This window comes from Oreochromis aureus, linkage group 7 (assembly GCF_013358895.1).
Source record: "Oreochromis aureus strain Israel breed Guangdong linkage group 7, ZZ_aureus, whole genome shotgun sequence".
NCBI lineage: Eukaryota > Metazoa > Chordata > Actinopteri > Cichliformes > Cichlidae > Oreochromis > Oreochromis aureus.
The window spans coordinates 63,780,637-63,807,585 of record NC_052948.1 but is presented as its reverse complement, the minus strand read 5'-3'; the positions used below and the strand labels follow the sequence as shown (position 1 = coordinate 63,807,585).

The 26,949-nt window shown below is 41.6% G+C and overlaps 1 protein-coding gene across 2 annotated transcripts in view; it reads left to right on the top strand.

The window, feature by feature from the left end:
* The window catches only part of LOC116311308 (polypeptide N-acetylgalactosaminyltransferase 18-like), a 295,782-nt gene that overhangs the window by 80,400 nt on the left and 188,433 nt on the right, over nt 1-26,949 (top strand). For both annotated transcript variants that reach the window (XM_039615283.1, XM_039615284.1), the window contains exons 2-3: nt 22,582-22,789; nt 22,891-23,057. In XM_039615283.1, the coding sequence (XP_039471217.1) occupies nt 22,582-22,789; nt 22,891-23,057 (375 nt within the window). The remainder of the gene's footprint in view (nt 1-22,581; nt 22,790-22,890; nt 23,058-26,949) is intronic.

Here is a 26,949-nt window from a genome sequence, read left to right as displayed (position 1 = left end):
CAGGGACTAGTCACAAGTACATAATTGCATCTAATCTAAGCATCATCGTGGCATAAAACGTGATACGCCAAGGCCTCCAGCCATCGCTGACAAGACCAGACGCTCAAAGACCACAAAGGGACTCTTCAAAACCCATTTTCTCTTTATTACACGATGGTCACAAAACTAATCAGCAGGAGTCTAAAAGCGGAAATATACCCAAATTCAAATGAAAATCAACCCATGAAACTGTTTGGTTTATGGTGCAGAGTGTGGACTCCAGATGGTAATTCATTTCTGGGCCACATCGGCAGCTGTCTGTGGGCAACATTTGGTTTTGCCTGACAGCGGTGATTCACTGTGAGCGTGGCTGCCTTGACTCAGCCAGATGCCAGGTTTGCTGTGACATTTGGCCCACGTCTAACCCAGAAAGCACTCGCTCTATGTCAAGCCTCTGCAGCTCGCATTGACTTTAGGCCTGCGTCTACACAGCTGCCCGCAGTGCCAAACCTGAGCATCAGGGTTAGGCCCAGATGTGTGCTACGTCTGGGATTTCCCTTTGGCTCAAATTTTTAACTTTACTTCCTCCTGTAGTCACCGTGACACCATCGATCCTACAAGATTTTAATGAAGAGGCTGAACGATGGTGTGCTTCAGCATACGGTTCTCCCAGTTTATTAATGTAAGCTATTTTTTTCTCGTTGGCTCCAAAGTCTGTGATACGATTTCTGGGTACTTTTACTGAATGTTGAATTCAAGTCTCCACTAATTGTTTTTGTTTTGTTTTTAACATTTTTCAGATTTGTTGCTGGAAGGATTTGAATGCCTTCAGTCTCAAACCTCGTTATAACTGGTTGTTGTCTTATGAATAAGCATATCTTTCTCCTTGGACTTACTGGTGTCACGGTCAGCTCTGACAGTGTGAATGATTTCAGGGGCTCGGGTTGTGACGGTGAAACGGCTCCTCCGATTCCACCACCTGGCTTTTGTAGCTGTTTGCCTTTGAGTTTTGTCACTTTCTCCAGGCTACAATTACCTCTGTAATCTGTATGAACCTCTCCTGTTTGTCTGGGTAAATGAGCTAAACCTCAGTCTGATTTGAATATCTGTATTTCAAGCAACAGTTTAACTCTTTACTGTACAGAGAACACAAAAGGTGCAGTTTGTCTGACATGTTTTAAATTCTCTCCTCTTCCTCTCTCTGTTCGCACCTCCTCTTCTTTCCTCCTTACAACAAACCTGCTGTTCTGCTGCTGTGTGCTAATTGGCTTCCCGAAGCGCCAGTAACAGAGTTTTTTCTCTCTCAGTGTCTCCAGGGTCTCTTCTTTTAGAGAACATGCATGCCCTTTGTCAGGAATAGAAATATTGTCCTGCTATTAGTTGCTGCTATTTTTATAATCATCATTAACATTTCAGTGTTAATAGTGATGTTGCTTTCCTGGATGCATTCAGATGTTCAAACATATTGGTATCATATTAGTTTTTATTACAGGTCCAAAGAAGAACCATTTTAAATGGTTCTGTTGAATCTATAATTTAAATGTTATTAATGCTTTTATGATCTCTGTGTAGAGGGCAGAGACAGGAAAATACTCTCTGTGCTAAAATGAGACAGGAAACGAAACGCGTCTGCAGAGCATGTTTTGCAGAAGTGAAACCAAAAGCAGAGCGAGTGCAAGCCGAAGAGCCAAAGAGTTAGTATGCATTTATCTTTGATTTAAGCTTTTAGTAGAGGCTTTTGATCAAAACATTAATTCAGTAGAGTACACCTATAGGGATCACTGATAGGGGAAAGTTCAAGTTGCTTAAGTTAAGGTCAACTAAGGTTCAGAAAAGCAGATGCAGTACAGACAGACAAATAGTGAGAGGTCATGACACGTACGCAGTACACAACATGCACGCGCCTCGCGCGCGTGTACGCACTCACACACACACCATAACAGGTCTATTTTGGTAGGGCAGAAATGCAGAAGTGTGCCAAGTACTTAGAGGAAGTGCAACTGATGTTCCGGGAGATAAGCGACAGCGAGAATGGAGACAGGAAGCATCAGCCGTCGACACGAAGATGATGTTCTATGTTAAAAGTCATTGTGGTTTTGGTGTGACGTAAATCTGCCTAGTAACAGAAAAAGGGGCTGTACAATTCTTAACCCCATAAAACAGTTGTCTGAATATGAGAAAGACAGTTCAACACTGATTGGGTTGTTGAACTCACACATGTGTTCATTAAAATGCCGTCTAAATTGCACACGCCTGGATCTGTGGTTTTATGGATTCTTCTCTCAACATTGAACCCTAACATTTGGGGCTCTCGTTCGGTGAGAGAGAGGGAATGTTGGGGTTTTGGTGAGATCCGGGGTCCGTGGTAATTGGACGGGCAGACGGTAATCAGTGGTGAAAGTGAGCAGGCATTCCCGGGGCATTTAAAGGTAAGACACTGCCTGTTGAAATATATTTCAAAAGGTGTCACATTGGGCATGTCAAATTAAAGTCTACTCACTGGAATTACTGGTAAATGTCTGTTTTTAATTTTGGCGAAATTTTGATGAAGTTTACCGGTTGAAGTAATGATAAGGAAGTATAAGTGACAGTACTGAGTAATGAGAATAAAGGAATGAAAAGAGAATTAAAGCAGTTGGACTGCAAGTGAACTTTAGAATGATAGGAATTTGGTCATTGTGTGGGTTCAAGTCCCATTGGTTATGCAACCCTTAAGAACTTTCTCGGAGGTGACGCTCCCTGCTGGATAGAGAATCTATCCTTCACCTAGCGGCGACTAGGGATAGTTTCGGGCAACATTCGAGGAGGACTCGGGAATCTCCAAAACTGTTGAGGGTTGTCCTTAATCTTAATCCTGTTTTGGGTGTAGATTGTTGTTTCAAATTATTCTAAATTACTTTAGGACGAGGAGTCTGGGACCCTTAAGAAGCGCATAGCCCGGACGTTGCGATCCCTCCTCGATGCGGACGCCATTGTTGACCTACCGGCGAGTAGGGTTAGCTCGGTTTGGCTTGACCGTGGGGTACAGGGCATCCTGAGATAAGCTAGGGGTTCAAGTCCCTATTCTTGCGCTTTTTGGCTCTACGATAAATTTGGTTAGGGCATTAGCAATCGGGCCACCGTCAGGGACGGAATACTGGCTAAAATTGGTCGCAAAAAAGTCAGGGACTTTTATCGGTCGGACCGTTATGGATAAATTTGTCGAAATTTATAGGATTTAAGAGGCCTAAAAAATCTGTGCAGTTGTAATTTAAGACGTCTGTAATATAAAATATGAGATCTATGAGTAGGATCAGTCTCTGTGTCAGTCATGCACAGCCGGATGTGCACTGATTGTGTGTGTAAATGCAAATGAGCAGCAGTGACGCGCAGAGAGGGTGGTTTCAGTTTTCGAGAGGACTGAGCTTTTTGCTAAATGCCTGTATATAAGAGGTTGGTTTTGCTTATTATGAGAGTGTAAATACAGTGTGAATATATTAGTGTGGATGCATAGTAAATGACTGAATTTTGATAGATGTATATTTCGTGAGCCATAAATGTTGGTGTGTTTTATTTTTCAGTTATGTGTGTGGGGAGAAGCCGTGAGGATGATGAGAGGTTTCAGTTTTCTTTTTCTTTTTCTTTTGACTTGCTCTTTCTGATCATGGAAGGCATGTCCAAAATACTCGTATGAAAGCGTATTTCGAGTGATTTTAACTGTGTGAGTGCTGTCAGTATTTGATTTGAGTGACTCTGCGTGAGTTCTCTGAGTGAGAGAAAGGCAGTGCGTGTGAGACGATTTATGGCGTCTGAAAGAGGTGAGAACTTTTAAAGGTGTGTATGGAATAAAGGAGTGTGAAATATATTTCTTGGGTGATGAAAAGTAGGATGTGCTAAAGTTTGAAAGTGTTTTAATTCAAGAAAACAAAAACAAAGGAGTTAGATTAGTTTGAGGAACAGGAAATATTGCTCTGTGTATCGGGGCTGCAGCAACAGGAAATAGTGAACAGGAACTGTGCATGCCCATATATGGGAACTGAGTGTGTGCAGAAAGAACACAGAGAGACAGACGAGGAAATGGGAGCAAATGAAGCCTTTAAGAAAAAATGAATATAATACTAATTATATGGTCAATACAGGTGGGCGTCTTTCAACTTTGCAACCTTGAGTTCAGCAGCAGAAAAGTAGATTAAAAGAATTGGGAGAATAAACCAGTTTTTGGCTCGAAATTGTGCGGCTGGATCTCTCACTTGGTCCCTGAAGCGGAGAAGAAGTTCAAAGGACAGTCAATCGCCTGATGAAGATCGATAGAACATCGTGGACTTGAATACAGCAGGCAAACGGCAGTGCCACTGATCCATTAACACTGATGACGACTGACGACCAGCAGCAGCATGTAAGAGTAATGCAACATGTACTGTGAAAATACAGGCTGGGCAGTTGAACAGTGGGATAAAGAATTGTGGAAGAGCACTGGACATTGAGTGATATTTTGCCATGCTGGGACTTAATCTGAAAGAAAGACTGTAAAGAAACAGAGAAGAAGACAACAGCTGAGTTGAGACTGTGTTTGCTGGAGCTTTGAAGCCCGAACAGGACATTGTGCAGAGAGGACCAGTGAGAGATGAAGCTGGACGAGTTTGACTGCGAGAATATAGGATATAATTGGATTGAAAATTGAAACCTGAACTCATGAATTGTTTAGGGATGTCCACTACAGCATAACAAAGAGGTAAACATTAGAAAAGGTAGGAATAATGAACGAAAATAATTGTCATTACCTTAATGAATAGAAAACACACATACAAATTGTTACATGTGAGATTATTTTTGAAATGAATCAGAAGTGAGATAGTTTGAATCTAAAGCTCAGTGGTGAAATGCATAAATTAAATATGAATATATAGGATGCAATGAAGAAACAGCTTACACGTAGTGTACATTAACATGAATACATCACAAGGCAACGAAGAACTCAATGAATTAATTTAATGAAGAAGCAGTTTACACCCAATTAACATAAAATGCAGGGAAGAACACGCTTACATGCATGGCATAATTGGTGTTTCTGATCAGAGATAGAGAAATGGGTTATTTAACCACTGGTGATAATAATGAAAATGTCTTAGTTTGTTATTTTCAGGGTAAAGCAGACCCAGGCCAATTCTCCAGATGCAGGAGTCTGAAGAAATTACAGGTTAACATGAATGGATATGTTAAGGCAAGTTTCTGGTTGAATTGTTCACAGCATGATGTGTCCAGGAACCTGAAAAGCAAGCCCCAGCTCCTGGCTGAAGACCAGGAGGGCGGTAATTTAAGGTGGGAAATCAAAATGTGGGTTAGTAACTCGGGGAAAAAGAAAACTGACTGCTTAACTGGAGAGTTGGGAAGAAGTCTGGGAGACTGTGAAGTCATAGATGCAAAATAACATATACCCATACACACACAAACAGAAAATGCATTAACCTTATAAAGACAAGCTCCTGAAGCTTAATGAACAGATATTGATTAAAAACCTGGCTAAGAACATAAGCATATGCAATGAAGATCTGCTTGCTGCTTGTATGAGTGAGAGAATGGTGTGAATGGTTAATACAATTGATGGAAAGATTTAAAATAGATGGAAAAACAAAAGAAAAGTGTCTATAAGAGTGACTCAGGAGTGCTCTTGCACTGATTTATCAAAGTAAGTGATTAGTATAGAAAGAAAATGAAAATAATTCAATAACGTGATAAAGTTTAAACATGTATTCCTCTTGTTAAGTTGGCTGTTGAGCTGTGGGTTTATGCAAATTAGCTGGAGTGAGTGAGTGACAAAGACACTTCCTGTGTGCGTGTGTGTCGGAGGCTTTCGGTTCAGTTCAAGAGAGAGCAGTGGCGGTTGAAGAGTATTGGGAGAAATATATAATGGTAAAGTATCAGGATATTTGATTACGGTGGTCAGGTCTGTTCAGAGGGGCAGATTTGGACAGGAAATTTATAATTTAAGGATGATATGTGGTTGAAATTGGTTTTTATCTTGTGCTGAATGAAAACGGTCTTTGATCTTTTGACGAGGTTTTCGGTGTGTTGAACGGGTGAAATTTAAGATTGTTTCAGATTTTTGAGGCTGTTGTTTTATTTCCAGAGAGGGTGTTTCATTAAGGCAGGGATAGGTCTGAGAGGGGCCCCAAAAGTTTTTTGTAGTAGTAAGTGCACTCAGGAAAAAACCTGTCAGGTGATTTTGTTTGGTACTTTGATGAGCTAATAATCAGCTCTTTTTTTTTCATTTTTGTTCTAAGCAGGCCTGGAAGAGAGTGAACGGACGGCGCTGACAAAATTACCAAGTACGAAAATCAGGTGGGCTTTACAGAATTATAATTGATTACAATCAGAGACTGATTGGCGGCAAGTCTCTGTCTAAAAATGGATTGTATCGATTCAATCCAGTCAAAAGTATAGAGAACTATTTTCCTAAACAGGAAAACGAAATAAAACGAATGATTGAGCTCATTTTGCTGATGTGGAGCATCTGATGACGTGCATGAAGGCTGCAGATCAGCAAAAATATCATGTGTGAATGCATGGGAGTGAATGCGAGTGATGGGACCAAGGGGGAAATAAATGAAAGGACAAGTGGGAGACTTAAATCTGGGGATGCTGATTTTGGGATATTGATGTGTGCTTTGAGAAAATTATTTACTGGGGTTGGATTATGTTATTACACTATAGAATGCTAAATGCTAAAAGGGGAAACATTGTTTGATGAGATTCAAGTTACCATTAACTGAGGTAACTCAGGATTAATAACTGTTTTGTTTAAGGTTGTTTTTGTCATGACACAGACTAGATCATAAAGGGAGAGTTGAGTATGAAATGTAAGGCACAGGTTTTGTTTTCAGGAAATTCCAAGGATCCAGACTTTGCATGGAGCAACGAGTTGGAGGAGATTTAACATGATGATTAAATTGATTTTGTTCCTTAAACACAGGTTTTCAGGGCTGAAGCAAAACACCGGAGAGGAGAATTGCTGAGCTGTTCTGGGAAATGAAATGACTAACCTTTTTTCCCTTTTAATTTGTTAAGCTTGGGTGAAGCATGTTGAGTTTTTGCCACATGAGATGTGTCAAAAAGAGAGGGATTTAAGATTTAATTTGTTTAATTTGAAAGGGGTTTTACTAGGATTTTATAACGATTGGGGTTGTTTGATAATTTAGATATGGTAAAACTGAGGCAGAGATTGTTAATTCTAAAGAAAGGAGTAAAATGAACTGAATTAGGTTTAGAAGATAAATTGCTGGTGTTAATAAGAAGTTGTACACCAAACTTAAAGGGGAAACTGTGGGAATAAAGGATATGCTTTGGGGAAAATAGTGAAGATTTTATGAGTAGAAAATGTGGGATTTCTTTTTGATTTTTAGGATAAGTTGTAACAGTGACATAATGTTAGAATGTTGTTATTTTTAGGGTAGAGGAGAGTTTTTATGAGGATGTTAAAAGTGTTATGGACTCAAATGAATAATATTGGAGATTATATATGTAGAAATGATTTTTTCATACACATTGCATTTTTGTGCCTTTAATGGAGTTGTGGCTCAGAGAGTCGTCTCTTGAGGGTCATAAACTTTTGGTTAACGTTATGATTAGCCAATCTACTGTGAGAATGACCTGAGTTTTGAAGGATTGCACACGCTTACAGACATATGGAGTTCTTAACACACATGACAGTATTGACTTGAGGCAAAAGGCCTGAAATCCATTTAGCATTTAACTGAATAGGAGTTTCGTTTGTAACTAAATTGGGTGACATGTAAAATATGGAGATAACACATGCAGTTCTAAATTAGTCCTCTTATATAAAATGCAGTTACAGGATAACAAATACTTGTTGAAGGGATCAAGTTTTTGCTTTAAACCAGGTCCAAGGGGAAAAAAGCTTATGTATTTTGGTTAAAACTGATAAAATATAATGACTGATAAAATACACAGAAGTTGTTCCTAGGGAGCTTTTAGCTATGATGAAAGTTATTTAGGAGTAATTGATTGTATGCTTAAACTTAGTTGATTAAAGTGGTTGTTTTTCTTGATCTTTTAGTAGAATAAGTAGTTTTCTTGGGAGAGGTGACTTTAGGTGAGAGGCACTTGCAGCAGCTACAGTTTTGTGCATAGGATGCTGATAATCAGATAAGGAACCAGAGAGGAAGCACATGCAGAGACATGCTTCCTTTGATCCTCTTAAAGACAACGCTTTCAGAGGTTCACAAATGCTGAGTAATGTTGAATGAGATATGAAAATAAATGTCGAAAAACCAAATACGTAATTAGGTTCATGTTTTGAGTAACATTAGGTTGAGTAACATTAGGTTTGAATAAGGAAGACAATTGAGGGACATAAGGTAGGAGAGCCGTAGTAGGGAGAAAGTGTTTTCTATCCTTTACAGGAGAAGATTTCCACGAGAGAGGGACCAAGGACGAACCTGATTTTACCCATGGAGTGTTCTTAGGGGAGCTGGCATTTCTAGAGAGGGTCAGAGTAATGTTATAAGTGTATGGTGACCCTTTTAAGGGTCACCAAGAGAGGGAGTGTCAGGAATAGAAATATTGTCCTGCTATTAGTTGCTGCTATTTTTATAATCATCATTAACATTTCAGTGTTAATAGTGATGTTGCTTTCCTGGATGCATTCAGATGTTCAAACATATTGGTATCATATTAGTTTTATTACAGGTCCAAAGAAGAACCATTTTAAATGGTTCTGTTGAATCTATAATTTAAATGTTATTAATGCTTTTATGATCTCTGTGTAGAGGGCAGAGACACAGGAAAATACTCTCTGTGCTAAAATGAGACAGGAAACGAAACGCGTCTGCAGAGCATGTTTTGCAGAAGTGAAACCAAAAGCAGAGCGAGTGCAAGCCGAAGAGCCAAAGAGTTAGTATGCATTTATCTTTGATTTAAGCTTTTAGTAGAGGCTTTTGATCAAAACATTAATTCAGTAGAGTACACCTATAGGGATCACTGATAGGGGAAAGTTCAAGTTGCTTAAGTTAAGGTCAACTAAGGTTCAGAAAAGCAGATGCAGTACAGACAGACAAATAGTGAGAGGTCATGACACGTCGCGCAGTACACAACATGCACGCCTCGCCCGCGCGTGTGCACACTCACACACACACCATAACAGGTCTATTTTGGTAGGGCAGAAATGCAGAAGTGTGCCGAAGTACTTAGAGGAAGTGCAACTGATGTTCCGGGGAGATAAGCGACAGCGAGAATGGAGACAGGAAGCATCAGCCGTCGACACGAAGATGATGTTCTATGTTAAAAGTCATTGTGGTTTTGGTGTGACGTAAATCTGCCTAGTAACAGAAAAGGGGGCTGTACAATTCTTAACCCCATAAAACAGTTGTCTGAATATGAGAAAGACAGTTCAACACTGATTGGGTTGTTGAACTCACACATGTGTTCATTAAAATGCCGTCTAAATTGCACACGCCTGGATCTGTGGTTTTTATGGATTCTTCTCTCAACATTGAACCCTAACACCTTCTGTTCCTCTGATTATGCCCCCAGAACTCAAGCATATTGCACTCTTAAAGCAAACACACTGCCACAAATGCAAATGTCTTGTTCAGACGAAGGGGGAAAAAAAAAAACCTTCCCAATCTGTTTTTGTTGAATATTTTAAACTGCAGCAAATGCTGATGTGTGCTAGGAGAGGGGGCTGCTGGACGGTATTGTTTTGGGGGTAGCAATTCATTTGCATAAAGATGACATTTCTCTGGATCTAATTTGTTTATTTCTTTCAACCAGAAATATGCCGAGGGTCACAGAGGAGGAAATGCCACTTGTTATTTTGTTTGCCTGTTTATCCCACAGCAGTTTTTACTGCCTGTTTAACATGATTTTAACTCGCATAAATCTAAAAACTCTTTGTTTTTGTGTGTGTGTTTGTCCAACCATATGTTCTGCACTTCAAATAGGTCATGTATTTTGCTTATTGATGATGATTCTGATAATGGCTGTGTAGCTAATCGGCTATAAAAAGGCATTTCTCTTCTCTAGTTATTATCTGTTTTTTTCCAGAGTAAATTAAACTGATAACCACAAAAATTTGCAGATCTTTCGTTCAGGAAGGCCGTAAGTTAAGCTAGGTTGAAACCTGAGGCTAGAGATTAACACATTTATTTAGCATGGCTTTGTTCTACTATATATGTTGCTATAGATTTATATCAAATTATATCTGTTGTATTCAGCTCTCACGTTAGTGACTCTATACTTTCTAATGGCTGCAATGAGGCAAACCTGTGGCTGCAACAAAAACCTCTCAGCTGACCTCGATGAACCCTATCCACACGAGTTCATGGACTCAGTCACTACTTTCATGTCCTAATGAGTAAAATATTAAGTTCAGTTGCAAATAATGGTCACTATAAGGGTCATAAAGGAGGATTATTCAGGTCAGTGAGTGTATGTTTCCCAGGCAGATCCAACTCCCTTTACAGTTAGAAATAGACTAAAGTGCTGCTTGTTTGGAGATGTTTGACCATAATGCAAGGTTGATGTGGGCTTGTTGTGCAGTCACATGATCTGGGATGTGACTTTGAGTTCAGTGAGTTGACCATGAACTCTGTATACCAAAATATTCTACAGTCAAATGTGAGGCCGTTGTGAGGTCATGCAACAGGACAGTGATCCTAAGCACAGCCGCAGATCTGCAATAGAATGGCTGGAAAAGAAAAGAATCAAAGTGTTGCAATGGCTCAAACTCCAGAGGTCAACCTGACAGAGATGCTGTGCTCTGAGTTTAAGAGAGCTGTGCATAAATGAATGCAATGAACTGAAGCCCTGCTGTAAAGGTAAAGAAGGGGGGCTATGATTCCTCCATAATGCTGTGATAGATTCCTTATAAAGTCTTATAGAAAATGTTTACTTCAGGTTATTCCTGCTAAAGGAGACTCTACAACCTGTACTCCTGTGCAAACTTTCTTCATGGTGATCTATAGAGTAGTTATTGTATCTATATATCCACATATAAATGGATAAACATCAGCTGGCCATTAAAGTATTAAATTATGGCATCCTGCTTCTTTTTGAACCTTTTTACATTTTTTCAAGCTCTTTTAAAGTGTAACAACGGTCGACAGGAAGAGTAGAATATTCAGATATGTTAGCTAAACTTGTAGCTTTTGCTTTCCCTAATAACAGAAGTGTTCAGCTTACTTTGGCAAGCTGTGCTCGCACTGCACTTGTGGAAAGTGAATTTAGAAGAAGAAGGAACATAACGACTGACAAAACACTGCATAATCAAGCAGGTGTTGTGTCTGATTGCTGTTATCGCGTGACTTTCAACTTGATGCCAGCGGTTTTCATCCATCCTTGGACGGCTGTTTGCACACTTTGATTTATTGTCTGTTTTTGAATTGTTCCTTTCATTTGCTGTTTTAAAAGGTGGGGGTGTGAGGGTGGGGGTACGTTCAAACAGGCTTTCTAACTGAAGCGCACGTGTATGTTCTGAAGCGGCCAACTTTCTCTCATCTCACCATGAAAGTGATCCAGCTGTTTTCAAAGTAGAACGAGAACAAAGTATCATCTGTGTCTGATAAGAAAATCTCTTCTCGTCTTGCGTCTCGTTTATTTCAAGAAAACTTTTCCGAGAAATGTCTTTTACAGCAATCATATTGTCCCGATCATCCTCTCGTATGAGACAATGAAACCTTATCAGTGCTGCTGTAATGTAATTAGTGGAGCAGTGGAGCCGTCTGTTGCAGCAGAGAGCCATATGGATTTACAGGAAGACCCACTCAATCTGTATTGATTTCTGAAAGTGAGCGATTGGAGAATCCAGACTGCAGTCGAGCTTCGATCGAAACGTAGATTACCCTCTTGTCACGAACAATTCCCGTGGTGTGTGGGTTTTTTCTTTTTTTAAGGACACACTCGTTCCTGTGTGTGCTGGCATCACAGTATGTGCGTCTCCCCTGAGAGCCATTATGGATAATGTTTTTGACTGAGCTGAAGAGGGAAACGAGATCTGCTATCTTTGCACGCCCGCACAGACACAGTATGTAGACTGTGAGACAGACAGGAAGAAGCAATGGAAGTCATTTATAGCGGCCATCGCACTATGAAGACAGCAAGATGGGGAGAAAATGATGGCAGATGGTTTTAAAAGGTTGTTAGCATGGTAAAGGAGGGAAATGGCTTCATAATGGAATCTGCCTCTCTGATCTTTAATCTGCAGTCTGTCAGATTTTGAGTCAGAGAGACGGCACAGAGAGGGAGAAAATAAAAACACGCTGGATTATTCCACAGTAAACAATGAGGTGAGGGTTATCACAGAGAGGGAGTAGGGACGTAGAAAAGTCTGCTAACTGCAGACAGCAAATTATGAACAATGTCTTGCATCATCTTCCTCAAAGTCCTCAGCTGAATAGACCCTTTCAGACATCTTCTTCATTACATTAATGCTTTTAACCATGACTGTTGTATTTGAAGAAGCCCAACAGGAACACCAGAGGAGGACAATGAGAAACAACCAAAACAGGGATGGCTTTACACTGATGACACTGATATTTGTTCCCCTCCTCATCTTTTTTTCACACTAGTTTTAGCATATGTCAGTGTCACTGCTGGTAGCATGAGGCGACACACCTGGACCCTACAGAGGCTGGATAGGTAGTCGAATCCTGCAGGATGGCTCATCCAGAAGGTTTGTTGTGTCTCCGTGACAGGCAGACAGGCAGTTACTCTAGGAGTGCTTGTAGAAGGCCCTTAACCCAGGACATGTATCTGCTCCTCAGGGTGACAGGATGAGCACTGCCAGAGCTACAGAATGACCTCCAGCAGGTCACTGGTGTGAATATCTCTGACCATCATCATAGACAGACTCCATAGGGGTGGCCCAACGTCATCTAGTGAGCCCTGTGCTCAGCCCGATTGGCATCAGCCATAGAATACCAGAATTTGCAGGTCCACCACTGCCCACCTGTGCTTTCACAGATGAGAGCAGCTTCCCCCTGAGCACATGTGACAGGCGAGAAAGGGTATTGAGAATGACAGTGATATGACAGTGATCGGAGGTGCATTCATGGACCTCTGAACTCTGTGTGGACACATTTCAGCCACAAAATGAGGATCTGACATCAGTGTCAATGATAATGCCTGTGCTAGTTAGCTAACTGTGGGAGATTTTTCTTCTCTAGCATTACCAGTAAAACCACACATTACATGCTTTGTGGCATTTGCTCTAAAAAAGATATTTTGTGGTCAGAGGCATGACAACCCATATGGAAAAGAAATAGGAAAAACTTATAAAAGACTTGCATCAGCTTTAGCTTGCTTCATATAGTGAATCATATAAGGCTTATATGGTTTACTCATGAAAGTGGCCACTTTCTCATTACTTTCATATATTGTTTTAGGAAGTATCCAAAACATACAAGTTCCATTTATATGATTTTTTAAGGGATCTTATATCTGTTTTCACTCTTGTATGCTTTTCATACAAGTTTCACACAAGACAGATTTATATATATATTTTCCATATGGGAGGCTACAAAAACTCAAAGTGCAATATTGTCGGTATAATGTTTGCATTAGTGAACAATGTTTCATGTTTAATATGGGAGGCAGTGAACATAAGAGTGGACACACACACACATACACACACTAATTGTGTTATTCTTACAAAATATACATGACTGTCGTGTCTGTGTGGTCATGTTTGACTACATTATGGCTTCAAGTTTGTGTATGATTATACCTGCAAGTGACAGAAAATTAGCATTAAAGTGAAAAGCAATAAAGCCAGTGGGAAAGTGTCAAACACTGCACTTCCTAGAATTTAAGGCTGGCTATTAAGTGAAAAAATATTTTCAGCGTCTTTCTAGAAAGCTGTATGGCAGTGAATTTTTATACAAGTCACCCTTTTAAACTGGCTTTGACCTCCTAGCTCTCTGCTAGACAACAACTCTGTTAATTCGAGGACTGAACTTCGTCTCACGATTGTCTTTGGAGTTTTGGGACTTGAAAGAAAACAGTGAAGTTAATTATTTGCTTGTTCTGCAGTACAGACCTTCCAAATGGTTTTTGAGTTTTGTCCAAATGTATAAGTGTATGGCTGAAATCTACAGCATATATAAAGACTGACATCCAGGTTTTGGCATGCAGTGACAGCGAGTACATGCTCAGTCAATCGCTCATAATGACTCCAACACATCTGTTTTTCAAGCAGCAGCTCCAACAACACTTCCAACTCATCTTTTTAGGCTCTGTGGTAATTGGGGAGATTTTTGTTGGTTTTCCATTCTTTGGACAGCTATATGTGTGTGCTGTCTCCTTCCACCCGTATTCTTTATGCTAAGCTAGACTGAACACCATCCCAGCTTTCGCTCTGTACAACACATGAGATTACTATTGATCTTCTTATCTCACTTGAGGAAATAAAGCAATCGGGTATTTCCCAGAATGTTGAACTACTGTTGTTCCTGAAATCCATCTACGCTTGAGAGACTGCTGTTCTCCTCCAGTGCCGGGCTGCTCCTCCTCGCACAGGAAGTGCCAGATATCGTGCGGCGTTTCAGTTCTGTCTGCGACACCTCCCTCTCCTCTGGAGACAGAGGTTTGAATGCTAAAAATGCCCCCAATCTAAACAGATGTACGAAGCCAGCAATGCGACAATTCCACTTGTAAAAATGGCTAACGCGTCTGCGTCCCTCTCACTCTGCTGTGGTTACGCTGTAAGTACAGATCTGACTTGTCCAGGTGTGATCCATTAAACACATTATTCATACCTGAGGGGAGAGGAGGAAGACAGAGATCACCATCTGCTCACAGCTTGATTAAATTAATCATGTGTGAACTCTGGCACAAAGGCCCCCATCCCTCCCTCTCTCGCTCTCTCTATGAGACATCACGCTCTCTCTCTGTCAGTATGTGTGTCGTTGTATAATAAGCAGCGAGAAACTTCAAGTTGCCCTTTACTTCAGGGGATCTGCAGATGGGCTCCCGTTTTGCCCCAGCCGGGAGCCACACAACATTTTGCAAATGACTCTTGTGCGAGCATGCTCTTGGCAACACAATCAAACGCATAGCAAGCTATGGAAAAAGCACTTTTTGTGAGTCATCGCTCGCTTTGATACGAAAAAGAAGCCGCCGTGTGGTTTGAAGGGGACTCGGAGTCAGTACAAAAGGCAAATGAATTGCCTGTGTTTTCCCTTATGCCTCTTTAAATATTGGAACACAAAAAGCTTTCACAGGGAGATAATGTTGCGGGGCTTGCAGAGCAAATGAGATTCTCTCCACGAAAACAAATTCTTTCAAATCCTCGGGTGTGTGTGGGCGCATGTTTGTGTTACAAGTGCAAAGCCTGCTGGGATAGGTTCCTGCAAAACAGCAGTGTTTCGGAGCAGGGCTGATGAGCAACTTGAAAGTACACGGAGGATGTGCGGAGGTCTAATTGAGTGTTTTTTGGGGGGGTTTACATCCACGCATGCTGTTTTGCAAATCGGGCTCATGTCCCATTTAAGGTCTTCGTCGGTTTAAGCTGTTTGTATCCCACACATCAGCCAATGGGGTTGAATGAACACAAGGTTGCTGATTTTACACTGAGATTTAACACGGAGAATCAAAAACAAGCATTCCAAGCATTTCATTCCCTCAAAATAACAGCTGATTGCTAATAGGATACAATCTCCAAATCCTGAATGCTCCTTTTTGTCGTGACATCATTCAATTATTCCTCCCCAAATAAGATCCAGCTCTGAATCATCATCACAACCCTCCAGCAGTTCCACTCCACGCTAACGGCCCCGTACTTGTATGCTAATAATAGCGACTCTGTCCTCAAAGACGTCTCCATCACTTTAGTTATGAGCATTCTTCTTCTGTCTCTGGATTATTTTATTCTCTGTTCTTCAGTGGATGTTTGCGAGTCAGTGTTTGGTTGGAAGTTTGACAGTCAAAGGCACAAACAGATCCTGTACCCAGACTGCGTGCAGATGTGATATTCCTGGATTTTATTCGCAGTTCAGTTTAGACTTTAAAATCCTTTTAGTAACTCTTTAGCCCTTTAACTGAATTCCACTTCCCTCTGAAAAACTGCCATCCAACACTTCATCTCCTCATCTACCAGCCGACTGTCAATCAAAACGCAACTGACAGCCCAGCTGGTGAGCTCTTACGGATCGTGCTGTTGCCCAGCCAGTGTTTGAGCGACAGCAGTGTGCTGGAGGTGGCCAAGTTTTCCATCATACCGAACGAGCACCGCATTTTTACATGACATGATCATCAAAACAGAATAGTGCTTTAGAGTTGTTATGTTTTGTATTTTCAGAAATGATGCTGGTAGCAGCTTTGGTGATGAAGAAACTGTCAGAATGTGTCTGAAGCAGCTTTTAGGAGGCGTTCAGCAGCAGTAATGGCTTGTTGCTGAATTTCTTCCAAACTCTATAGACTGTTTATAAAAGATAGATGTAGCCACGCTGGTGTCATCCAGTGTCTTGGCCCTGTTGTGAAGCCTCATGCTGTCTGTTTTTGCCATTATCTTGTTGGTTTTGTTTTGTTAAATGTGACGCAGTGAGGAAGGGAGGATGGTTTCTCACGTGGTAACGACCTTTATCATTCAGGACATCGTGCTGTATTGTTTTAAGACTTCAAACTAGCACTAGAGCCCATAAACTGATGAAGAAAGTGTTTACTGAGGTCATAAAGAAAGGGAACTGAGGCTGGTGTTCCCATAGACGTCTTTTCAGACCTGGAGGTACGTCAGTGTTTGGCTGGTTGGCTGTCACGGATCTACGAGGCGTCCGATTCCACGACTATAAACCCTTGTACAGTTTTACATTGGGGCCTACAACTTGTCTTTTATTCTGATTAGAGGCAGTTAGAGCTGTTCTGTCGAAGGAATACCCTTCACTTATTATAGCAGGAAATATTCTGATTAGTTTTAGACCACAGTTATTTTTTTGAACCTACGACAGTTGATGCTGCAGACACTCAGCTAAACAAATGTGTTTTTCTAATTATTTTATGTAATAACAGGTTTCAACTGTGCTACCATAATTGGAAAATATGTTTTCTAATAACCAAGTAGCCTTTTAAAATGATGATTAGCAATAGGTAACACAGTGTGCCGTTGAAACACACTCGTGAAAAAGCTTCTACATAGGTTAAAATATTCAGTGATTTACTATTAATGATGCCGTTTTGTTATATTTGATTAATTTAATCTAATTTTTCTTTTACTTTCCTTTAAATAAAGGAACATTTCTTAGAGACCTCCTCTATATAAATTCACGTTGTTCGTTCGAGCTTCAGTAAAAGTGGATAACGATAGATTTCACATCCAAAATAAACAAAATCAAACATTTGCAGCCCCTCGTCCAAATAAGAGTGTTTGCATCGTTTCTTTTAATAATATATAAATTTAGTTTAGAGCACAGCTTCTATATTTTTGGTAATCCTTCGCATATTGTTTACAGTGATTCTAATCTGGAATAGTCCTGCTCTCAGTCCTGATTGAGGCCGATCTCAGCTCTGATTGCAGAGGTTGTGCTGAGGCTGGAGAGCCGGTCGCAGCGTGCAGCCTGCTGAGCCAATCGTATGTCAATTTTGCATAAAGTGACTGGAGGACAAGGTGAGCCACTTTGTCACCCAGCAGTGCGTCTCATTTCTAATCCATTAGGTTGTAGGGAGTCCGGCTCTGATGCCCTCAGGTTTGCAGGAAGTGTGTGTGTGTGTGTGTGTGTGTGTGTGTGTGTGTGTGTGTGTGTGTGTGTGTGTGTGTGTGTGTGTGTGTGTGTGTGTGTGTGTGTGTGTGTGTGTGTGTGTGTGTGTGTGTAGGGAGCTGTCATGGTGTCTGTCTGAGCTAATAAAAGTGTGTCTCTCCACAATCTGATGAGACAAAGCTCAGGGTTTCCTAGTTTACAGATGCCCGGGGATGAATACCTTCTGTCACATCCCTTTTATCCTTGTTCTCCTCATCACTTTCTCTGCCTCTCCTCCTCTCCATCACTCTCTCGTACCTCACTCAGCATCCTGTCGGCACTTCTTTGTCCTCTGTGTTTTGTGCTCTTGTCATCATTATTTTTTGTTCCTCCTGTCTTTTTCCTTCTAGATTCCATTTTATTAGATTAGTAGATGACGTTTTGCTCCCTTGCATCACCAAACCTTCTTTTTAAGGCCATAAATGCTGATTTTCTTTCCAAATTTTGTTACCTCACCCTGATTCTTTTCTGGATTTGTGCATTGTGTTGTGTGTAATTACAGCTGAGCAGATATTGATGTAACGCCAACTTCCTACGCCCTACAAGGGTACAACTGGACAAAGTTGCACTGTTTGCTGCAGCAGTGCAGTCACGGCTGCTGCTGGACTCAACAGTGAGCATCATGTTTGTGTGCTGACTATCTCACACCGTGTGTTTGTGTTTGCCTGATCTGCCAGTCAGGTCACGTTAACATTCATATGAAGCATGAGTGAGACGTATTTTTAAATCCTGGTGAATTTTAAAGCATATTTCTCATCCCAGTCCAGGTCCAACGGTTTCCTCCTGATACTTAATGGAAGCCAGGGTGGCGTTGCCAAACCTGCATGGGCCTGTGTACCCTCCACAGATATGCCATCACTGATCCATCACCAAAGTCGTCACACTGAAACATGTTACAGGCAGCACAATGTTCTCCACACATGTGCTCAGGGTGAACCTGCTCTCATTTGTGAAAATCACAGGGCGGCAATGGTGGAACTGCTAATTCTGGTATTCTATGGCAGATGCCAGTCGGGCTCCATAGTGCCAGGCAGTGAGCTCAGGGTCCACTAGATGGTGTTGAGACTGTTTATGATTTTGGTGGGATAAGGGCCCTCTACGGCCCTGTCTATCTCCTGGAATCTCCTCCATGCTCTTGTAAAGAAAAAAACATGTCAGTGTCCTCCACCTATGAAACCATTCCTGTTTTGGGGATTGTGTCATTGTTGCCCCTCTAGAGCTCCTGTTGTTCATTTCATGAACACCAAAGCAGCTGAAACTGATTAACACCCCCTCTGTTGCTTAACTGACCAGATCAATATCCCAGAACTTAAATTGACTTGATGCTGTTCTCTGATTAAAAACTGTTCCTTTGATATTTATCAGTCGTGTATAAACATAAAAGCATATTTGGTCCTCAGGTTTCCTGTGGAAATCCACAGTAAATGACACACACACACATTCCTACACTTGTAGTGTGCTAAATTTGACTTTAATATTACACTGTCACGCGCCATCAGCACCGTGTCCCTGTTGCACCTACATCATTTGTACAAACATTCCACTTGGTACTGTGTAATACGCACACGGACACAACCTCAGCATTGTCCCACTTTATTCTCCCTGACGTCTTGTACAGAGCTATGATGTGCCCTCCAGCTGTGCTGTAAAGGGTAGCTTGGTCCAACTGAATTAGTAATGAGGTTTGTCTAACACAGTGCGGTGCAGGTCACAGCACACTCCCTCTGCTCATCTGTTCTCAACCCGAGCACAGAGCACACACACACGGGTTCAATCTGCCATCCATCTCTCTTTTCCCCTCTCCAGTTTTTTTCTTTTTTTGTCTGTTCTGAAAAGCACAATGCATTAACTAAATGCATCAGTGAATATAAATGGCTGCAAATGAGGTGACTTAAAACTCTTAAAAACTTTGCATGACTCAGAATGCATTTGTGGCCAAGAAAAATGGAACACCGAATCATTTGCAGTGCTTTTAGGGTGCTTATTATGAGGCTATGAGTGGACTTGGAGGGAGGTGCCATTTCACCCACGAGGGCACTGAGTATGTTATTACCAAAGGGGGAAGTACTGCTGTTCAAAGTAATAAAAAAAAGCCATTTGCCGTAGGAAGGAGGCACTTCACAGTCCTCCACTGAGGGCTGAAAATAGAAGTAGAGATATTCGGCTGGTTGGAGTCAGAATCTTAAAGTCAAACTACAGAAACCAAAATTAAATCACAGTACAAACCTGTGGAGTATGTTACTGTGATGTGCTATAATCACCTGTGACCAAAGCATCCCAGTCTGGAGAAAGCTCCTGTGTTTGAAAAAACACCACCAAGTCACGATCACGTGATCGAGTTTGTGTTTTGTTATTCATCCCTCTAAAGAAAAAGCAACTAAAGAGCTCAACCGAGTTTTTGGACAATTTTTGCACCTCTGCTTTTTTCACGAACATAGAAAAGAATAATTTATCACCTTTCAGGTGTTTGAAAATGTATCACCATTTCGTGTCGGACATTTGTTTTTCCTTTTTCTTTTTACCTCCGCAGAGAAGGTCGTGTTTTTGGTGCGTGTCGATAAATGTGAGAGCTCGAAAATGTTTTAGTCAATTCTGATGAAACTTTGTAGGGGTGCAGAGCAGGGTGATGTTAGCAATCCTTCAAAATTCAGCTGACATCCACCGACGTCTGCAATGTCACCTTAATAGCAGATCACTACATATTACCCATTACTACATATTATTCTTGTAATCCAAATAAAGCCCTGTCATGCTGTCCTGATCCTGATCAATGCAGTTTGGTTTGTTTTTTTAAATATCAGGACCAGAGTGTGACCCACCTCTTTTTCAGGCTTTTTTAAATTTGTCTTTTGTTGGGCATCGTGTTCGGTCATGTGTTGATAACTTGCCCAATATGTGACTTCAATTCAGTACAAAATTATCCCATACATAAAGGATATTGTCTTATTAAATATTTAATGCAGAGCAGTGCAGTTGGCAACGTCGCACATAGTTTGGGGGGCAAAGACACAGTAGGACACAGTATCTATAAAAGATGTGCATGCTGCAAAGGAGCACGCTAAAGCTCAGATTTTCACTTGAATTCACTTTCTGCTTGAAACTTAAAAAGTGGAAAACATTCACCTTCAAAGTAACATTTTTAAAAAAGTGCTTTTACTTTTACTAAATGCTCTGTTTCTGGTTTGTGTCACACTCACGCCGTGAGTAGTTTGTAGACAAGTCACCGTCTTCCACGCAAACCCAGAACCCGTCAATTTGCTGGTAGTCGGTGTCACCTGCTGACCACCGGCGACCACTTCCACAGGTTCAAGAATACACGTGCCGATGCTAAAAGCTGATTGGGATCTGGGGAATTTGGTGAAAGCCTTGGTGTCTTTGTAAAGTTGTGGTGCAGTATGGTGCGTTATTCTTACTGGAGAGACCATTCGTGTTGGGAAGCGTCTTTACCAACCACCAGGTTTGAATGCTGTGGCAGACTGGTGTACCCTGACTCACTCATAACAAGCTCATGGGTGATCAGTTGCAGTCATGATGTTGTTTATTGTTCAGTTGGAAGTTGTAGATGAGAACTTTAAGCTTACCGACTTTCCCCTTTTGAGCAGAAGGTACTAAATGTTGCCACCGTGTGTGAAATAGAAACCTGGCGCAGCACAGTGGGTCCTGCCACACGTCAAATGTCTTACAGCGTGACAGCCCAACGCTACAGTATGTGGGCTCCATGAAAAGGGGTTCAAAAAAGTGAGTAGCAGGTTATAAAAGTTGACAGCGCTTTGAGCAACTGTCACCGCTGTCATGGGAAAAGAAAACAAATACTTTTTGATCTTTTTGAAAAATTGAATTAATTCATATTTCTGTTTTTTATTTTGTTTGAGTTTAACTTTAAGCGTTCAAACCACTGTGGTGTATATTAGACATTCAAGATCGTGACTTCCACGCTGGAGTCTCGTGGCTCAGTGTTCAGTTCATTTTTATGGATTGAAAAAAGTTTTTGTTTATATACTTTCTGTGTTTTCAACACCTTCACACCTGAGTGAGGAATTCCAGCCGGCCTCAGTTCATGAATATTTCATTTTCTCAGATGATCCCCATCTTCTGGCGATTCGGACAAACAACAGACCGCTGCATCCAAATTCTGCAGCCTGCACAGTGAAAACCGGAATATATTGAAGCCTCTTCCAGCCTCTGTGCATGCTATATGTTTTTTTAATCGATCATTTCAAACCACCAAATATGCCTCAAGCATGTTTTTGGTTGTTATTGTTTTCCACCAGTTCAGTGCTGCATGTGTGGTGCAGAAGTCCGAGCTGATCTGAAAACCAAATAGTGTCACATTGGGGCACATTAGAGGATTTGTATCCACTTCTGCAGAAATGAATCTGCGCAGCTGCCAGACGGTGTTATTTGGAATGACAATAAAAATTCCTTTCTTCAATCGCATTTGAGTTCCATCCTTTTTCCTGATGCTGCAGAAATGATTCTTTCAGTAAACGGGTTTTGTTTGATAACCACACAGAGTGCTTTGATTTGGTCAAAGTCATTTCTCCTGAGAAAGCACTGCGAATAGAGCTGAAGGAAGTTCATTTGTCATTACATCCTGCAGTGTAATGTTGTCAAAAGCATCTGGCAACACAGTGGTTAGTGAGGGTGATGAACGCTGCTGACGGAAACTACGTCTTTAAATGACCGTAACTCTGTTCTCGTTGGTGCTAGAGACAAAATTCAAATGGTTTCTGAAAGAAACGCTCATATTCGGTTTATCACAGAAGCACAAAGCATTCACAAGGTGCAAAATAAGTCCAGGCAGCCTGTGTGATACCTAGGTGAAAAAGGGTTAACTGTATAATCACATTCATCGACCGCTCCCTCTCTCTGTCCACAGAAACCCCTCTGAAGGATGGGGAAGATGCGGCATCCTCGTCAGACGCAGCCTCAGACCCCGCCTCCTCACTCTTCAACCACTGGGGTCACGACCTTGGCCCGGAAAGCCGAAGGGTTGCCCTCAAGAAGTTCAGGTACTATGGCTACAACGGTTACCTTAGCGACCGCATCTCCCTCACCCGACCGATCCCAGATTTACGGCCTGACGGGTGAGTGTCGGTTCACAGCTGTATGCGCTGTTCTCCTGTAAGGATTTAACAGGATGTGATTTTAGCTCACAAAGCTTCTGAATGTCGGCGTTTCCCCTCAGATGCAGAAATATGTCCTACTCATCAGACCTTCCCCAGCTCAGTGTCATCTTCATCTTTGTCAACGAGGCCTTGTCGGTGTTGCTGCGCTCCATCCACACGGCCATCCAGAGGACTCCGTCCCACCTGCTCAAAGAGATCATACTGGTGGATGACCACAGCAACAGCTGTAAGAATCTTAAACCTTCCTCAGCATTTCTTTTTTCATGTCTAGCTCTACTTGCACATCTTCTGCTTCCTTAAGGGGTCACCACATTAGATCATCTTCTTCCATCTCACCCTATCCCTAATATTTACCCCTGTCACTCCGACTCTCTGCATGTCCTCCCTCACCACATCCATGAACCTCCCTAGATGTTCATGGATGTGGTGAGGGACGTCCTTTCCTCCTCCTGCCTGGCATCTCCAGCATTTCCACTCTCCCTCCTCTGCACATGTCCAAACCATCTCAGCCTCATGTCTTTAACTTTGTATCCAAACCGCTGAACCGGAGCTGTCCCTCTGATGTACTGGCTTCTAATCCCAGTGGAAATCTTAGCTCCTCCAGCTCGGCCTCCTGTCTTTTTGTCAGTGCCACCATCTCCAAACCAGACCTCAGAGCGAGTCTCACTACAACCTTGTAAACCTTCCCTTTCACTCTTGCTGCTATCCTTCTGTCACAAATCACCCCTGACATTCATCTCCACCCACTCCACCCTGCCTGGACTCTCTTCTTCACCTCTCTCTCGGATGGTTGACTCAAGATATTTAAACTCATCCATCCTCACTACCTCTGCTCCTTGCAGCTTCACATTTCCACCCGTCTCCGTCTCATTCACACACATGTTCTCTTTTGCTTCTACGCTCGCTACAGATCACAGTGTCATCTGCAGATGTCGTGATCCATTCCAAGTTGTATTTCTTCTAATGCTTTAACGGTGCTTTTTTTCTGGGGGGTTTCTAATCAAAGTCTTCTTGATCTTTTACTTCATGTAGTACTGGGTTCTATGTGAAACTGCAGAAACTTAGTCAGTGAGGAAATCCATATTCAGAAAGCTGCAAAGTGTCATTTGCAAGACAATACAGTTCTAGCTTTTAAGACAAAGATATTGCTGCCTCTAGGGAACTGCAAATAAAACACATCTTCTGAGTATAAATTAGTGTGTCTGTATTTATATGTACATTTCAGAAACAAAGGTCTTCACAGGCCTCTTCTCTGTATGTAGATTAAGATTCTATATGCATTAAATTATTGATTTTTCAGTTCTTCAAAGCAGCTCTTTGGCTGGTTGTAACAGCATCATATGTGTAAGATCAAAGCTGCTCAGTCGCAGCGTTATTGTGTGTAAACAGACTCCAATGATAAATCATTAGTTTTCAAGAGGTCTCATGTCAGGTGGAAGAGAATAATGCACGGATAGAAATAAAACAGTATATTTAAAGCTAAAGTCACACTGAAGCCTGACATGATTTCACTGTGGGCACAGAAATGAAAAGTCTAAACAGAAGAAGACAGAAAACAGTAGAAATGAAGTGGCGTGGTAGACGGCCTCTGTAACACCGTGGCATTTTGCCCGTAAACGTCTACAGCTTACAGGAAATAGTATTAAAGGCTGCTAAAAATATAAAAACTACATAAAATAAAACAAAACACTGTTCTGCTGTCAGTGTGAGAGGAGTGGACTGTTAATGTTTCCAGCTCTCACGCATCCAGCGTGTGGCATTAGCCCGGCCTTTTGTGGACAAAACAGTCATTAAGCTTCTTTTTTAGCTTTAACATTAAGCTCGTTCCACATTTCAGCTGAGGCAGACAGACCTGTGAGGCTAATAATGAGACTCGTGAATCTCTGATCCACCCCAATCAGTCGCAGCAGATGGCCCCGCCCCTCCCTGAGCCTGGTTCTGCCGGAGGTTTCTTCCTGTTAAAACTGAGTTTTTCCTTCCCACTGTCGCCAAAGTGCTTGCTCATAGGGGGTCATATAATTGTTGGGTTTTTCTCTGTATGTATTATTGGAGGGTCTGCCTTACAATATAAAGAGCCTTGAGGTGGCTGTTGTTGTGATTTGTTGCTGTATAAATAAAATTGAACTGAACCTGATGCATTTCATCCAGGTTTGACAAAACACTGACACGAGCTGAAGTTGTGTTTGTGGCTTCCAGCTGTTTCACTTTGATAAAACCCTCAAGCTTCCTCAGAACCTGGGAGCTGCACAGCAGCAGTTGTTTTGTTAATTATTTCCACCTTGTTCTTAATGTCTTGCTTAACAGTGAGTTTCCCCTCACAGTGAGAAAGTTCTTGGTTCAAACCTGTGTGGAGTTAGCATGTCCTCCCTGTGCCTGTGTGGGCTTCTTCCAGGGAAATTTCAAACGAATGTGTGCCGACACATCTAAATGCTTTGGATGAAGAAGCATGATACAGTTCAGCACAGCGAACTATCAGCTTATTCCATTATTCAACTTGTTCAATAAATACTAAATAAAGTAAAGAAAATAAAGTAAAAAATTATAGTGCTTCACAATCGAGGTGCTAAAAAAATAAAGATAAGAAGCTGAATTTTTTGAAAAAGACCACTGAGTGGCTGAGAGGGAGAGAGCTGCAGAGTCTGGATCCACTGCTGCAAAGCTCTGTCTGCTTCCCCTCTCAGCCTTGTGTGCTGCACAGTTAGCTGATGCATAGATGCAAAAGTTCACTGATGTCCGCCGGTGCTTGTCCATGCACGGCTCTAAAAGCAAAAACCAGAATTGTAAAATGGACTTTGAAGTTAACTGGGTGCCAGTGCAACTGCATTAGTAACAGTGTGATATGGGAGTAGTTAGAAGTCTCAATCAGAAGCCTCGCTGCAGCTTTCTGAACAACCTGCAGACGTTTCAGGGAGGTTTTGGTAAATCCAATGAACACAGATACACAAATCCAAACATAATAAAGTAGAGCCAGAAATAACAATCTCCAGTTCAGAGCGTGGCACACTGGTAAATCGACTCAATCTTATTTAGTGCTTTTCAACTCAAGCACTTTACGAGCCATTCACCCATTCATACAAGCACTTTTTTTCTGTGCCTGCGGTGCTTTCTATCTAACACTAACACTCCAATGAACCCATCAGAGAGCAACTCGGGGTTCGCTATCTTGCACAGTGATAGCTTTGCATATAGACTGGAGCAAACGGGAAGTGAACCACCAACCTCCCAACTGCACAACCTCCTGAGCCGCAGGAGATGTATATTGTCTGCAAGTATTCATGTGAACATGACCGTTTTTGTCCCTCATGTGTTGAGTATTAGCTTAACAAATGAACTTGAAATGAGATCAAAATGAAATCTGCTGATTTTCTGACCGACAGGGGCTCAAACACATCTACTAATCCTCTGACCATAGAAGCGCTGTGTATCCAATATGGTCCCTCCACGGATGGTTTGTGTACCATTAAATTAACCCAAGGGTTAAATTTGAAAAGTAGTTCAAAATAAAACCATAAATGCCTTCTAGTGGAGGTCGGAGGTGATGGCTAACATCCCGTCAGTTAGAAGACCGGCTCCAGCATTAAGCCAATATTTTAATGAATGCTTTTAAAAAATAAAAACGATTTTGAAACACCGTTCCCGGTTTTATTGTTTACGCAAATTAGCTGCCTCTTCCTTCGGCCGCTCCCTTTAGGGGAGTCCACAGAGACTCCCGCCTGACCTCATCTGTCAGTCTGTCTATCACCACTGCAAACAAGAAGGGGCTCAGAGCCAATCACTGATGTAATCCCACCCCCACCTTCATCCCATCTATCAGCTCCTACTCACAGCTCACCACCATCATATGCCTTCTGTAGATTCACAAAGAGCTTCTCTATACTTCTCCATCAGCACTGAATCCAAACATTAGTGCTGTTTCTCAGCATGAGCTCACACTGCAGCTCACTGATCATCACTTTTCTTCTTAACCTTGCTTCAGCAACTCGTTCTCATATCTTAATGATATTTCTCATGAGCTTTATTCTTCTGTAGTTACTACAGCTCTGCACATCAGTACCAGCACACTTCTCCATTTCTCAGCCATCCTTTCATTCTCCAAGACTGTGTTAAGTCTGCTGCCC